Here is a 17,421-nt window from a genome sequence, read left to right on the forward strand (position 1 = left end):
TGGCAGGAGAATGACTCAAAGAATGTTGACTGGGCCCTAAGGGACTATAAAAACTGTGTCTGGGGAAAAGGGCATACAACCTTCCTTTCCCATTGCTATTCCTAGAGTAGTGCTTCTCAAACTTTATTACAGATATAAATCCGATTCAGTGGTTCTGGGTGGTGGGGTGGCGCACGACTATGCATGTGGAGTAAGCCCCCAGAGCTGCTGGGCCATGGACCATAACATGAGTACCAAGGATCTTGGGTGTTCCCTGATCTGTATCTGACCTAAAAATGTCTATGCTTAAAGAAATAGTCACAAGGATGCCCTCTTTATAACAAGATGGATGGACATAGATAAATATGTAAGGGGGTGGCACTGGGCAACCTCCCCAAGTAATAGTTGCAAACTCACAGAAATGCTTGCTGGCTCAAAATTATTTAAAAATTAATGCAAGGCTGTATTTCTTTTTTGTTTTTTAAAAGTAACAAAACAGGTAAGGCTGAAGGAAGTTAGCACAGGGAAAAGGTCACTTTCTGTTTCTGTTTAACAAACACCAATTTTACATCAGCACAGATCTGTTGGGTGATATGGTCAGTGATTAATGTTTACCAGATACTACACTGATCAAGATTATCCCAGAGTAAACTACTGAATCAATGAGTTTAAAAACTTCACAGTCCCCAAACTCTAGGTCTGCTTTAAGTATCTTCTAAGCCTGGTTCATATCCCTAAGGATGTATGTGAGGAAAAGCAGAGTCACAAATCAACTTTTTAGGAAGGTTAAGTGACAGTCTTGAATTTTTCTAAGAAATTAGGGTATACTAGGAAGGCAGGGTTTCCATGCACTTGGCACAGTACCATATTCAGTCAAGGTCCCTTCCCTCTGAAAAATGAGAAAAACCTATGAAAACATACCAACTCATAATATGCACACACTCAATGGGGTCCACACAATGTCAAATGGAGCAAGAAAGCATACTTTGAAGATTTGCAGATGTATCTTAATTTGTAATGGACTAAAATATATCTAGTGTCTCCAACTTCTGATTTCACAGATATCATTTCTTAGAATGAGGCTCATTTTATTTAAGAAATGACTTGATTTAAAGAAAATAATACAAATAATCACATAAGCAGACAGGGCAAACCTCACAACAATGGGGCGCATATTCAAACGACTCAAGTTTGGAAAAGCAAAAGCTCATAAAGTAGTCCTTGAGGATCCAGTCTGTAGCTGGGTTAACTTCGCAGGTTGACACTGACAAAGTAGCAAGTCTCTGAAGACGTACTTTAATTTGAATTTTCACAGGGGATGGCAGAGCCTCACGGTCGTTCTGGACTTAGGGGTCAAAGACCCACAAAGGCCCCAACAGCACAGTGTAGTGTGTCTGATGCTTTTAGGACTAGAGTTTCTACCTCCAGATTTAAGGGCATCTCATTTGTAAGCTATCTATGTGACCAGCAACTGGCTGCTTTACCAATGGTAAGAACCTGAGGCTAGGTGCCACGAAAGGTAGTAAGTCTGGCAGTTATTTTCATCACTAACCATGTCACCAATCTCCCCTATCTCCCCCCCCCTTTCCAGCCACACTGGGCAAAATGTGCCATCTTGATTCCCAGATGCCAGGAGTATTTATGTGGCATAGCAGGAGAATGGAGCAGAGAATCAGAGCTGTAGTACCGGAGGCTGGTTGGTGTGCTTGGATCACAATGCAATCGCAAACAGAGCAGGTGATGACAAGCACAAAATGCCTGTATTTGCAAGGTGATGAGTGAAGGAATAAATAAAGGAAAAGAACAAGAAGAGGCAGAGGTCCATCTTTTGTTTCTGACACCAGTAAGGGCTATTCTGCGTTTGTAACTAAAAGTTTACCACTGGCAGTATTAACACTGGGATCTCGTTAAGAAAACAGAATGCTTTCCAAAAAGTGGTGTGAGCAACTGTGTCAATACAGACATAGGGATCACTAATCCAAAAGTTATTAACACCATTAGGCAGGCATTCTCATTATGTCAATGCAAGTGTGTTTGCACTGGTGAGTCACAAGGTCTATGTGGAACCTTGTCCATATGTTAGAGGAACCAATGACACCCAAAAAAACCAACGACCGTAAACAAAGTTCCAATATTAATTCTTATTTTCTTCCCCTCCCCAGTATTCTATGGAAGTCAGCAAAAGATTTCTAAGAGTTACATCATACTTCAAAAGCAGAACCATACACAAGGGCCAGACCAGAAAGCAGGAGATGAAGGGACAAGTTAGCCAAAGATACAAAATGGCTCAAAACTATCAGGCACTTGCTTATGTATTTCCTTAGAATTACTCCCTACTTTATGTAATTACATTTATTTCTCTATAGCACAAGATGCCTCATTAACATTCACTGGGTTAAATTCTTCTCTATATTTAATTCAGCAGATTTTATTAAACACCTATTTTGTGATAATCATGTTAGGTTCTTAGATCAGTCTCCAAAACTGGGATGCATATGACCTACATCATATATTTAAGATTTGATATTACATATATGAGTCATAATATTAAGATTTCAGTATACACATATTAATATTAGAACTTGAAAATGTATATATACATTTCTCACCCTCTTAGCCACCAATTTTTATAACATAAGTAATATATATTAGAAACATGTATATAATTAATAAACATACTTAGTAGGGGTACATATTCAACACTTTTATACTGATGGGTAAAAAATCAAGTTTGGTGGTCACTGGCATTGACTGCAACTATAAGTAAGTTCTCATCCTCGGAAAGAGTTCTACCCAATTCTCTAGTTGGGGAGACAGTGATAACTGAACAGATGGCTGGAACATAAAGTACTGTAACATTTGATCTGGGCCTTAACGTATCAGTAGGAGCTCAGGTGATGAAAGGAATAGAGTGAGAGCAGAGAACCGAAGCACACACAAAAAAATCTAGGAAGACAAAACCAGAGCCCTTACGAATGAAATTAAGGCCAAAATTGAAATTGTTTTTTTTTTAATTTTTGCTCCATAAAATAGCTTACATTGGGCCACAGTCTTGAGAATTTTTCTCTCTGAAATGTTGAGTCTTGGCACTGAAACCTGTATTTTCCTAAGTAATGGTAATCCAGATCACTTATCCGTCACTTTGAACTTCAGCAGAATGCCACACCATAAGGATACCAGGTGGGGACGTTGTAGGGCAGTGGTTCTCAGAGTATGGGTCTGGAACTTGTAAAAGATGCAAATGTGGGGGCCCCACCCCAATTTACTGAATCAGAAACACTAAGGGTGGAGCCCAGTAGCCTGTATTTTAGCCATTCCCCCAGGGGGATTCTGAGGCAAGCTAAAGATTGAGATGTACTTGTAGCAGAAACTTAAGTTTTCTCATGGTTTGGAGCAGCTACAGGTATCGACAACAGCTAACCAGGTTCTCTTACAGCAGTGCTCGCCAACCTTTTTGGCACCAGGGACTGGTTACATGGAAGACAATTTTTCCAGGAACTGGGGGGCAGGGAATAGTTTCGGGATGATTCAAGCACATAATATTTATCGTGCATTTATTTCTATTATTATTACATTGTAACATATAATGAAATAATTTTACAACTCACCATAATGTAGAATCAGTTGGGAGCCCTGAGCTTATTTTCCTACAAATATAGACAGTCCCATGTTGGGGTAATGGGAGACAGTGACAGATCATCAGGCATTAGATTCTCATAAGGAGCACACAACCTAGATTCCTTGCATGTGCAGTTCACAATAGGATTCACGCTCCTGTGAGAATCTAATGCCTCGCTGATCTGATAGGAGGCGAAGCTCAGGTGGTAATGTGAGCGACGGGGAGCGGCTGTAAATACAGATGGAACTTCACTCACTCACGTGCCTCACCTCCTGCCGTGTGCCCTAATTCCTAACAGACCATAGACCAGTACCAGTCTGTGAACTGGGGTTTGGGGACCCCTGTCTTACAGCACCTGTGGCCAAAGAGTGGCAAGTATAGAAGTACTCTTAATGGGTTCTTGACCTTTGACATCTCATTAGTTCACTTTCTTCTGAACATTTCATGTAGTCTCTGCAATGAAATTTAGTGCCTACTATATGCCAGGCTGGCTTGTGCTGGGTGACGGGGATGTGGCAATGGACAAGAGAGTTAAAACCTTTCTCTTACAGCATTCATTGTGTTAGAAAATCTCATGTGAGGCAGATATAGGGGGAACATACACACACTATGATGTTCCACTAGTGCTCGTTTTTAATTTTTTTGAGACAGAGTCTTGCTCTGTCACCCAGGCTGGAGTGCAGTGGTGTGATCTCGGCTCACTGCAATCTCTACCTCCCGGGTTCAAGTGATTCTTGTGCCTCAGTCTCCTGAGTAGCTGGGATTATAGGCATGCACCATCATGCTCAGCTAATTTTTATATTTTTTGTAGAGACAGGGTCTCACTATATTGCCCAGGCTGGTCTCAAACTCCTGGCCTCAAGTGATCCACCCGCCTCGGCCTCCCAAAGTGCTGGGATTGTAGGCATCAGCCACCACGCTTGGCCCATTTTTAACAAGTCATGCCCTGTGTTACGTTTTGTATATACTTCTATCACCATAGTTATTAATAATACACTGACTTTCAAGTGTCTGTTTCTATGTTTGTTTTTCTGATTAGCTGTGAGTTCCTGAAGGGGAAGAACTACATTGTGGTCATCTTTTAATTCCCAGAATCTACAGAGTTATTATATAATACATGCTCAATACATGTGGTATGAATGAATAAATAGCTTTAATAATAATTAACAATAAGTTAATATTTATTGAGGACCTACTATGTGCTCAGCAACTAAAACATATATTAACTCATTTAATCCTCACAATTTGATCTAAGACGAGGTAAGGGCTGGTAGCATACCCGATTCAGGGGTGGGAAACTGAGGCACACCAAGCTCAAGTAACTTAAGTAGAGCAGCCTGCATTCTTCAGTCCAGTCTTTGAGGTTAAACTGGGTTAACTAGGTTAAACCCTTCTCTACCTTTAATTCAGTAGATTTTATTAAACACCTACTTTGTGATAATCATGTTGGGTTCTGATAGGAGGCTAAATACCACCAAACAACACAGTGGCCTGACATGAAACCGGTATGGTCCATAACGCAGCCAAATATCTTCTATGCCTGCCTCTGCCTCAGGGCCTTTGCTTCTGATGTGCCCTTAGATTGGAGGGGGTCTTCCCTTTCTTATTCACGTTTGTTCCAGGGCCACCTACAGGCTTTGCCAGACCAACTTACCCCAACAGTAACCTCAGCCCCACAAATAATACTTACTCCCTTTCCTACTTTTTCTGTTTCCAGAACTTAACTGTTCTTGTGTAAATGATTTGTTTGTTCTATTTCCCTTCTACTGCAGTGTCAGCTCCCTGAGGACAGGCTGTGGAGCTCACAGCTACATTCCCACACTAGGACCACACCTGGCCTGTGGTTTGAGCTTGGTAAGTTTGGTTGAATGGATATACCTTGGAAGTGTCCTGTGACTTCTGTCCCACTGAGGAACACATTTTTTCTTGCACTTTGGACAACTTCCCATTTATCCTTGTTGAGTTTCTTTTTATTTCTGTCTGTACAGTCCTCTAATTTATTCAAACGCCACTGGATTATTCCAGCTCTTGGTGTCAATTTTTTTCTAATTAAAGTAAACTGCCATTTTTCTCTCACACTGATCTTTAACACGAGACATCTTGTTCTTGTCATAAATCTGACTCATATGGAAAAATGTAAGTTGAATATAGGGGCTCATATGTACCACAATGTTTCTATCAATATTTCAGACATGAAAGTAGAGTCACAGACATAGATATCTGCCTGATTCTCAGGTCTATGGTCATGATTTCGGTGGAGTGTTCGCTTTTTGGATGTATGACCCGGAATTCCACTGATTACTAAAATGACTCCTTTGAAAGCAAATATCACATCATTTGCACAAACACTTCAGGTTTCCTCTTTCTTTCTGCCACAGTACATCTTCAAACACTCAACATTCACAGCCAAGATGTAAAATACACAATACACAAAAGCTCCTTCAAAGACATATCTCAAAGTACTGTAAAAAAAGCAATGGAGAGAAAGAGAGAGATCGGCTTGCCATTAGACTGATTTCCTTGAAGACTATAAAAGGAATGAAATTTGAAGGTCATAAAAGTCTGTCTATTTGTTTAGGGAAGTCTTACAGGTAGTATAAATATCATCAGCTACAGTTGCTATGGGGTCTGTTTGTTTACCAAACAAGAACACAAATAGTTACACAAAAGCAGAACAAGGCTTGGGTATATAAATGGAGAAGGCTTTTTGCCTCCTGGTGAATTTTCCAAAGTGTCTTTTTAAAAAGTCCCTATTTTTCACCCTGTGCACTGGGAAATCTCTGTTTTCCTGATTCTTTGCACTTCTCACACCTCCAGCCAATGTTTTACTCTCAGATTTCTGAGGCGGATAATGATTTTCTTTTTTCTTTCTCTTCTTTCATTTTAAGACTTAGAAACCACAAATATTAGACCAACAATCCAAACTGGACAACCAAAATAGTTTTCACAATGGAAAATGCTAAACAAACAAACAAACAAAAAACAAAAAAAGAGGTGGGGAAGAGAGAGCAAGAACAACAAAACCCACTAATTTCTAGAAGAATCCTAGTACAAGCATGGAGTCCTTATGTTAACACACAACCACCCAGCCAGAAAAGTCCATGTGGATGTGTGTTTTTAACTGACTTTCTATGAACCAAGTGTGTTTCATGCACTAGAATTGTACCTGCTGAGTTAACCACGTGATTCAAAAAATAAAGGGGGAGGAAAGGAAGCCAGCAAGGCTATTTTCGCATCTCTTCTTGGTTGAGAGAGTACATGTGAGTGTGTGTGCGTCATAACTCAGATCTACAATAAAACAAACTGCACAACAGAGGCTGCCTGAGTGGAGGCCTGCTCTTCACACTACATTGACCGCAGTACCCGCCCGGCGCAGCCCCGATGCCTTCCTGTGAATGGGACAGATTGCCATATGGATGAAGACACTGAACAAGCTGTACAACTCTTGGCGACATGTGCCCGGGGGGATTGTCCCATATTAACACCACCTGGGCTGTGGCAATTGTGCTCTGTCTGTGCAGTGGCACTGAGGAGCCCAACAGGATGTTATTTTAGAGTACACACAAAAAGGAAAATTACAGTTAAGAGAATTCTCTGGCTAGCGTATCTGTTGCTCAATTCCCAAAATAGTTTCCCAAAGGAACGGTTATCTTCTTTATTCACACAGGCAGAAGTGACAAGCTGGAACACATATTAACAATTTCCCTTTGTGAGCTTCCACTATTGTTTTAATGAGGAGAATATAGTTTATAATATACTTAGGCCTTGACTGATTACAAAGGGGTATGGAATAAAGAACTTCAGGAATGCTGTACATATCTAACGCACTCATTTGCATTGCCCCAGTGAGCCAGTCGGCAGAGAGGTAGCTCCCTCGGAAAGACCTATGGAGCCAGGCTACGGGGTAACACTGGTGCGAACACAGCAATAAAACAGAATAACTGTGCAAAAAAGCATCTTTGCAAATCTTGAAAAGGAACATGACATCCGCTTAAGTCTCCAGCATAGGTCCCCCCTTCATCTGGCTCCAGTATTGGCTTAAGAGCATAAGACTCCCAGCTGTCATTTATTATAAGAATAGGACTTTTCCAAGCCACTTTTCCTTTCAAAGGGAAGGCCCTTGACTTCCCTTTGCACTTTCGGTTGGTTTCAATATCCATCAAAGAAAATCTTCTGTCTAATTTAAGTGGTGAAGGTGTGCAATTCAACAACAACTTTTTATAGGTAAAAGAGTAAAACCGAGTACCATGGACAATACCATCAGAGTTTCCAAAAGGCTGGTTCTCATTCTTCTCCTGCCACATGCTTTCCCTCACACCCTTGGTGTGGAATAAATGTTAAGGAAAGCTAAGACACATTTGGGAGGAGGGGACACAGGCCTTCCCACTCAAGCGCAAATACTTGCAAAATGCCTGGGTGCCAACAAAGGAATTTGGCAGAGAACCTGTATCAGCAGCAGCGGCGCATCAAAAAAGAATGTCTACCTTACAAGGTGAAAGAAATGGGGGGTCCAAAGATGGTTTTGGGTGGGAAATCTGGCACATTAGACACGGAATAGCCTGTGGCTGAGATTCATATTATACAACATCCTAATAAAAAAATTCAAATCAACCAAATTTAAGAGTAACTCAGAAAATGAACATCACTCTCCAGACCCATGATGTCATTTTATTGGAAAGCATTTATCATTGAAACACAATAAATAGAAAGAGATTTATAGAGTCTAATGATGCTGTGTTATGGTAAAAGGCACTTTATTGAGGTAAGGCACAACAGCTGTTAGAGAATAATGGCTGAGGTTTTTTTGTTTAATCACCCCACAAAGTGAACAGTCAAAAAAAAAAAACAAAAACAAAACCCATAAACCCTTCCCTTATGGCATGCCAATATTTTAAAGATTTTCTCCCGGTGCCCTCCCTGCATGTGTGAATGACAGGCGGTGATACGGCACCATGCCACATGGCCCTGAGAGAATCATTTCTCCCACTTCTAAGTCCCAAAAGTGATTGGTTTTAAGCAATCAGACACATCACAGTTCTTCAAAGCATGATGGCTGCCAAACACCAGGCAGCATGTTTAGGGTACAAAATGCTGATTCGCCCCCAGGGTGCTTCTGTCTGACCTCAGCAGGAACAGCTTTTGCCCTAAGTAGGTTACCTCCCCGACAGATAGACATGGGACGGTGATGCTGCCAAGAGTCTGCTTTGGAGCAAAAATAAGTACCTGTATCTTAGGCCTCTGCAGTTAGCCACACCTGGTCCTCTTTCCGGTCCCCTACACCTGACAAGACATGCCCAGCACGCCCTCTATATTCTCCACTGTGCGTCACTGGTTTCTAACCTCCTGACTTCCCTGCCAGCAAAAAGATGAGGTGGGTGCAAAGGAAACTGGCAATGGGGATTTTCCTGGGGGCTTCTTCTAAATTACTGCTGAAAAGATAGGTCTGGCCCCAAGCTACAACCAGTGGAGGCTACCATCTGGACTTGATCCGGAGCTTTACCCACTCTGTAGTCCAATTCTCATCAAAAGTCTGGGCTGTAGTGAAGGTGGTCTGGGGAGCAGCCCACTGGGAGCCACCAGAATCTGGCAGTCACTGCAAGTCCCTGAGGGTCAGGGAAATCTCAGGTCTAGTCCCTGCATGGTCACTAACTAGCTATGTGACGTGTGCAAGCGATAACATCATTCTGGGCCCCAGCTGCACCCTCTGTACAAAGGGGAGAATACCCCATAAGGTTACTATGAGGATTAAATAGGAAAATCAAAAAATAAAAATAAAAAATAAAAAAAATTAAAAATAGGAAAATCAGTATAGTATCAAGCCCTATGTCAAGTCTGTTGAGCATTGTGTCTGGCACACAGTAAGAGTTACATAAATGTTAGCTGCATTCTCATCACCACCATCACATGTCAGGTCCTTTCATCCTTGACAAGAGCAAAACAGAACCTTAAATTTGTGTCTCTTGCCTGTGATCACAGAGCCAAGGAGTGGGTCTCAAGTCAAGGTCTCGTGGTAGCTCCTAAGGAAAGGAAGCAAATGGGGTCTGGTCCATTCAGTCATATGATTTCTACTCTGTTGGCTCACGTAAGAATGGCAAGTCACTAGTTTTGAGGACTGAACCTGTCTGGTGGCTCCCCGGTGGGCTGCTCCCCAGACCACCTTAACTACAGCTCTGACTTTTGATGAGAACCTGTCTGGGATGTGAATCAAGTGTCTGGAGAAAAGTCCTGTTCTTTCCAAGTGTCAAAACCTCAGTGATAAACACACAGCTTCCATTGCTTCTCAAACTTGAACATGTATTCCAAACTCCTGAGGCTCTTGTTACAATGCAGATCCTGATGCAGGTCTGGGGCAGGGCCAGAGACTGAGTTTCTAACAAGCTTCCAGGTCACAGCAGAGCTGCTGGTCTGCAGCCTCTGAGTAGCAAGACTCCAGGGTATGTAGGGCAAATGCAAATTCCTGCACCCCATCTCAGACCAAGAAAGTCCAGGTTTCAGAAGAAAGGCCTAGGAAGCTGTGTGTTTAACAAATACCCTCTGAAAATATCATCAGGGAATCTGAGAAATACCAGGCTAATGGTGAAGGTCAGGAGTCAGCAACTGTTTCTGTAAATGGTCAGATAGTAAATATTTCAGTTTTTGTAGCCTATATGGTTTCTGCTGCCACTACTCAAGCTTGCCATTGTAGTGTCAAAGTAGCCGTAGACAATACGTAAATGAATGTGACTGTGTCCCAATAAAACTTTATTTACAAAACGAAGCAGTGGGCTGGATTTGGCGGGCTGACCATAATTTGCCGAGCTCTGTTATAGTGTTATAGATTGTTTAAATGCCTTGACTCATGTTGGCAGGAAGTAGCAGTAACAATTTTGAAGACAATTTGGGGGAATTTGACCACAGGTTCTCCAAAATGCTCTAATGGGGAAGAAAGATTTAAAATAACTAGCTTGCTCAGTATTTCAAATCAAAATAAATACAAATTGTCCTCTGATTTTTGGGAAAAAAAAACTGAAATGAGGAAAAACTCTTCAAAATAATGGGAGCTAGAGTTTACTGCTTAAATTTCAACAGGTCCTACATATCAGAGAACATGCACCAGTTAAAGGCTTGTGTATCTGGAACAGTTCTGAAAACTAACTTCTAGAATTTTAGCAAGTAAACCAAGAGCACTGACATTTATTCACAAACACAGAATTTAGTTTAAAAAAGAAAAAAAAATGCAACACTAGACATGTACATGTTTCAAACTTCCTTGCCTTTTGAAAATAACAAGGCCTGTAAACACAAATGTTATTGTTACATAGTCAAATACATGGCAACATGTCAAGAGGCCACAAATCAAAAACAGAGACTGTGTATCAAGTGAAACTGTCTATAAGTACACTAGCCAGGCGGAAACCTTCAGGGGTTATTTGAAGGCAACTGCCAACTGTGGAGTGGAGAAAATGCAAGCGACAGTAATACACAGGGTTCCGTCAATAAATGATGAGAACGAGGCAAGGACTATCGTGACTGAAGAGAGGGTAGGTTAAACCTCATAGAGTAAAGCGCCCAGTGTGCGTCCCCTGTTTCTAATACGATACCTCAAAAAAGCAGAGGCTGCCCAACCGCAATCTGATCAGGGTTTAAGGAAACATCTTTGACCAAATGCTTAAGGACACCTTGGAACAAATACTTAGAACAGCTATGAATCCGAGAAATACTCGAGTTATAAAACATCTAATGATGGTGGCTGAACTGAAAGCAAAAAAGCTGGGATGAGAAAAAAGGGAATATTTCTGATTTGGACTATAGAGGACAGCTGAAATGAAATAAAAAGCATATGATGTGTTCATTGAGGAAACACAGGATTTATAAGGCAGGAAAAAAGTGGGGATAGGTTATTTTGGATCTGCCTGTGTGTAAATCCCCCATGAGGTTCATTTATGTTCTTTATGTGCTGTTTCAGACCAAAATGATTTATAGCTTGTAAATCCCACCTATCCCGCTTCATGAAAGGCCTGGTAAATATGAATACACACCATAAAAGAGAAAACTCTGGTATTTTCTTTTAAACGCAGGGATTTGCACACAGTAGGTTAACTTAATACGTGTTTTGTCAAATTGAATTTCAATTAAATTAAAATATCTTTTAGGGACACTCATTTTATCGTAATTTAGTATTCACTTCTATGCTGAATGAAAACTTTAAGTACTATTTTGCAGACTAAAACACAGATCTGAATTTGGATCTTGGATATGCCACTAACCACCAGTTCTATGACCCTGGGTTAGTTATTTAATTTCTATTATTCGATTTCCTCATCTGTAAAATGGGTATAATCATCCTTACTGCTTCCTGAGTGGTCAGGTGGATAAAATGAGACATCACTCCATATGCAAAAGTCTAGCCAGTGCTTGGCACAGAGAAGGAACTGATTAAATGTGAGTTCTTGTCCCTTTCCCTAGTGCACCATAATGTAATGTGATATTTCAAATTTTAATTTAGGCAATTACTTAAGTAGTAATTGCTATTTGTATTTACATAGCTGCTTTGATCCAAGAAGCTCAAAGGGCTTTACTAAATTTAGCATTTTAATAAATGTTTCATTTGCATTCTGTTGATTCTGTTTACCCACACCAAAACTTGGAATTTTCTAAAGCAAGACAATTAGACAGGGAAACAAGACAGTATCTTCATATGTACAGGTATCCCAGGCCTGAGTTTTGTCTGTTTCCCTAAGAAGTCGAGACTCTCTGTCCCTATGGAATAAAATGACAGCAAGAGGCTTGAATGCACCTGCTTCCTCTTGCTGCTCCCCTTTAGCTGCGCCATTGAACTTGATCCCCACCACACTTTTCTCAGGCACTGACAACACAGGCATGTTTATTGCACCAATGAATTTATATACAATCAGCACAATAAACATTATTAAATTGTCGGAAAAAATCAAAGCACGAAGCATGGTGCCAGTACTGAATTCTAATGATGCTGAATGTCCATGATTACACAGGGACAGGATCTTAACAAGCCTTGATTTGAACGCTGGCATCCGCCTCACAAATCACATGGGCCGCTCCTCCCGTAATAGTGCTGAATATTGATAAATGTCTCTACCCTGCGCAACAGGGAAGTGGGTTTCTATTGGCAATCTTTACCAAAGTGTGTTTTTTCCCTTCTCTACACTCAAGGGTTTACCCTGAATGATTTAATTATAATTTTCCTTGTGTAAGACAAATTAAAGAGGAGAGTAGGAGTGTCGTGCCAAGCACATTATTTATCTCCTTAACAGATTGCAGCTCACCAAACCCCAGAGCTGCTGCTACTGCAGTGGCTGCTCACAGGAGCCAGCAAAATGCACGGGGGCAAGAGTGGGGGAGAAGGAGTTTTCCAAATGGCATGGAAATACATATGCAACTCAGTTGAGATCATTAGCCATCTCACTACTTTGAAAACAACAGTAACTCTCACAACACTACCTTTTTCCAACAAATTTTCCCATCGAGCACCCCCAGATCATGTCAGAAAGAAATCTTAAAGCTGCTAACCCACGATCAAGGTCATGGGGTCAGATGGTTATTCAGTGTGGCAGAGACTCTTTCCTTGCCCATCAGAATGGAGGGAAAAGAATATTACACAGAAATCAAAGAAGAGCTTGGAAGGACACGTATTTCACAAATGCATTGATGAGTAAGAGAGAAAACTTATCCAAGGCAGTGACAAGAAACTCCTGAGACAACTGGCAGATCAGTGTACAGTGAGACCATACCTTTATAGTGACAGCTTTGTTTTGGTATTTAACTGGTTATCACACGTGATTTTTAAATTAAGCCTAATAAGGTAATGCTACATAATATGCATTTGAAGTATTTATATGTATACGAAGCTGGCTAACTAATAATTGCTTTTTTTTTTTTTTTATTAAGAGACAGGATCTTGCTTTGTTGCCCAGGCTGGAGTGCAATGGTGTGATCATGGCTCACTGCAGCCTCAAACTCTTGGGCTCAAATGATCCTCCCACCTCAGCCTCTCAAGTAACTGGGACTTCAGGTGCATGCCACCATGGCAGGCTAATTTAAAAAAAAAAAAGTTTAATAGAAATTGGGGTCCCTCTATATTGTCCAGGCTAGTCTTGAACTCCTGGCCTCAAGCAATCCTCCTGCCTTGGCCTCACAAAGTGCTGAGATTACAGGCATGAACCACCGTACCAGGCCTAATTGATTTTTTAATTATCAATTCTACAAGCTTAAACTGAACTATCTTTAACTGAAGGTGCTCATTTGTCTTGATAGCTACATTCAGTTAAAATGTGCTGACTGGAATTTTCTTTTAATCCAGCCACGTTTAGGAACCTACTAGATAATATAAACTGAGAGATTCAAGAGATTAAGTAGTGGCATATAATTTCATAGTTGCTTCTTTTTTGCATGTACAATTGGAAAACTCAGCCTGCTTTTACATTCAGATTAAGGCTCATTGAAATCTGAATTCTTTTCTGATCCATATTCTAATTCTGGTGTGTAGTATGATGAAGATTAAGCACAACTTTTGTGCAGACAAATAAGGACCATAAAAAAAAAATTCAAACAAACTTAGTCTCCCAGAATTAGACTGTCTCTCAGATCCACTTACTTTCAAATGTGCCTTAAGACATGAAAAGGGCTATTCTTCTCCCACTTGCCTCCTTGCTAATCTATCACCTGACTGCAGATACATAACCTTTTAGAAAATGAAACTGAGCACAGCGCATCTAAACAAGAAGAGTTTTCTATGTCACAGGAAATCTGTGCAGGCTCCACAATAGCCGATGAGATTGCAACAAATACCTTAAGTGCATCAGTCGGCGTTTTTCAGTGTATGGCCTCCTGCTCTGCCTATGGATAAAGATGTAATTCAATCGCTCTGCAGCAAATGGACGCATCAACCTTAGGACATCAAAACCAAGTATAGCAAAGGACAACAGCCTAGAACCTTTTCTTTAATGCTCTCTAAGGTTTTCTTTCTTGAAAAAAAAAAAAAGAAGACATTATAAGAGATTGTAAAGCAAAAGCTAAGATTGGCTTCCAGACATACATATCTATCCTGGCCAGAAACAACAGAAGCCACATTTCCCTCAATGGCTCCAAAGATTCTCAGTGTCCACCATTCTATTCCTCTATCTATTCTTCAAACTCTTCCAAACCAACATGCTTAATGCATCTTTTAGTTCTTCGGTGTCTGCCTCAGAAATTCCAAAATGATCTTGGAAGGATAGTTGAAAATTTTAGTTAAAACATATGTATTATCCTCAACTCTGGTAACCACTCATGGTTTTACACTTGAACATGGTGTGTGTGTGTGTGTATGTATCTGTGTGTGTGTGTATCTGTGTGTGTGTGTGTGTGTGTGTTCAGGTAATATTTTTCTGGTATAAAGATATACATCTAATTAAACAGTAGGCTTCTTAAATACTCAATATTTTGAGAAATATATGAAATTACATTTGTAATTGCATAACTGAAATATATAATTAAATGTTTTTTCACTGAGCCATTTTTATTAAAAAACAAAATACAGAGTTTGCTTTCTCCTGAGAGAAATGGCATTTACTGTCACATACTACTTTTACGGTTTCTTTACTTCTGTGTGTGGAAGCTCTGCCTATGAAATATAAACAGTTTAGGAATAGCAAACAAAAAGTTTTCAATTTTAGGGGCACTGTATTTTCTATTCTTGAAAAGCACTTAAACAGTGGTATTAATGCTTCTGGGTACTAAGAATACCATAACATGAATTAACAGCTTTATTTTCTTAGAACTGCATGCTAACATGACATATTCTGGATCTCTAAAACAAGCTCAGCTTCAAGTAACATTCATGTAAAGCCCAGGGCAATTCAAAAATAAAATGTCTTAACTTTTAAATAGGAATACAGCTGTTGAGACAGTACTACACTATATCCCACAATGAAGAGAAAGTGTGCTGTGTCTGTTTATGTGAGTATATACAACAGATCCCCCACCTCCACCAGCCACCACCACCACTACCTCTTCTGTCTCTCCATCCTCCAAACCTTCACTCAGAATACATACGGGAAAGACCATGTGCTCCAGGGCACAATGATGAAAAACATGGGCGCCCAGCCTTCAAGGGGAGCAATGTAGAGTAACATAAGTTCTATGTTTTCTCAAACCATAATTCAAAATTGCCCACAGCAGACACTACTATTCCCTTAGAAGGCACTTCCAGCCAAGGAATTCAGCTTGTACGGAGTGAGCACTTGGCAGAAGGAGTAGGCCTGGAAGCCTGGAAATCCAACCCATCCAATGAGAAACTACACGACTTCTGCCCGGGTTCCTAAGCTGAGAGTAGATCTATGTAAGTGCTAATTCCATGTTGAAAAGGTGAAAATAATTAGATGCTTCACACCCAAACCATACTGAATACATTCCTCAGTAATTATATGCACATTCAAGTCACATGGATCCAATTAGGGATCACTGAGATATGACGAGGCAGGGCCACCCACCCCTCTCATGTTAAAGGCAGTTTTGGACCCATCTCAGTGGCTGGTTCCTACCTTTCCCTTTTGGGAGTGTGGACTGAGAGCTGTCCATTGGTAGAGGCATGTGGGTTCATTATTAAGGAGGTCTTGGAAGGTGCAGAGGAGGAGACACATGTCGTGGTCAGATCCAAACTGCTGTGATTGTTGCCTGTGGTTTCTTCTGCAGTATGAGCACTTGTCACTTCTTTCCAGAGCTGCTGCAGTTCTGTTGGAATCATGCCTGAAACAAACAAATTGGATAATTAAATCAATTAACAGCTAATTCCGTCCTCTTCAAACAGTAATTAAATCAAAGAGTCAGTAAACAAAGCCTAGTGTTAGGGGGGTTTTTCGGTGTGTGCAGTTTTTTTTCCCCTCCCAACTACGGCAGATGCGGTAGTAAAAAGTGTGTCCTCCTACCGAGCAACTGAGTGGAAGTTGCCCTCATCGCACATAAAAGACTCAGGTGAAAGTGATTCAAAACACAGTTACTTTGCCACAACAGTATGCCTCTAACCATCCGAAGTGTTATTTCTCAATTTTGATGAAAAGTAGATAGATGTTACCTTAGTTTTAGACACAAAGAAGGGCTCAAAATAAATTTGTTCAACTATACTATTATGACAACATGAACTACAAAATGAATAATTTTTGTGCTTAAGTCTTAAATGATGACAAATAGCTTTGTTATTAAATATAGTTTTTATTAATCACTTTTAGACATAAATTATGAATTCATATCGTCTTCCTGAAATGCTTTTCAACTTTTAACAGTCAAATTGATTATACTATGATTATTTCATTAACACACCTATCTTCCTCATTAATTTTGGTTTCTAGTACCACATGCTTAATTGATGGATGTGTCTACTGAAAAACTGTGTAACTTTTTATACAAGTAACACTATTATTACTGTCATTTCTTAGATCAATGGTAATGAACCATTGCAGAATAGAACGTAAACGTAAAATAAACTTACAGTAATGAAGTTCTCTTGTTTTCTTAAAGGGGATCTAAATGGACATGGGTTTTAAGGAGTGAATTCAGTATTTTCCCCCAAGAAGAGATACAATCAGTATGCCAATCTCACTATTGTGGGCCTCTTCGTCTTTATCCTGCTGGCATGCCTCTGTAGCCCAGGTTTCCAAATCCCACCTCAATGCATATTCTAGCCCACACATGCACAGAATAAAGATATTCTAGATGACAACTAACAAAAACAACAACAACGACAACAAGCAACAAAACTTCCTTTGGAGGAACACTGAAAAGAAAACATAAACCCTGCACATCCTAAGGCAATACCACATTAGAAGTGGACG

The 17,421-nt window shown here is 40.3% G+C and overlaps 1 protein-coding gene across 22 annotated transcripts in view; it reads right to left on the reverse strand.

Moving 5' to 3' along the window:
- The window catches only part of FOXP1 (forkhead box P1), a 629,894-nt gene that overhangs the window by 70,188 nt on the left and 542,285 nt on the right, over positions 1 to 17,421 (reverse strand). For all 22 annotated transcript variants that reach the window (XM_055110136.2, XM_034956872.3, XM_034956873.3 and 19 more), the window contains one exon: positions 16,135 to 16,339. In XM_055110136.2, the coding sequence (XP_054966111.1) occupies positions 16,135 to 16,339 (205 nt within the window). The remainder of the gene's footprint in view (positions 1 to 16,134; positions 16,340 to 17,421) is intronic.

This window comes from Pan paniscus, chromosome 2 (genome assembly GCF_029289425.2).
Source record: "Pan paniscus chromosome 2, NHGRI_mPanPan1-v2.0_pri, whole genome shotgun sequence".
NCBI classification, from domain to species: Eukaryota; Metazoa; Chordata; class Mammalia; order Primates; family Hominidae; genus Pan; species Pan paniscus.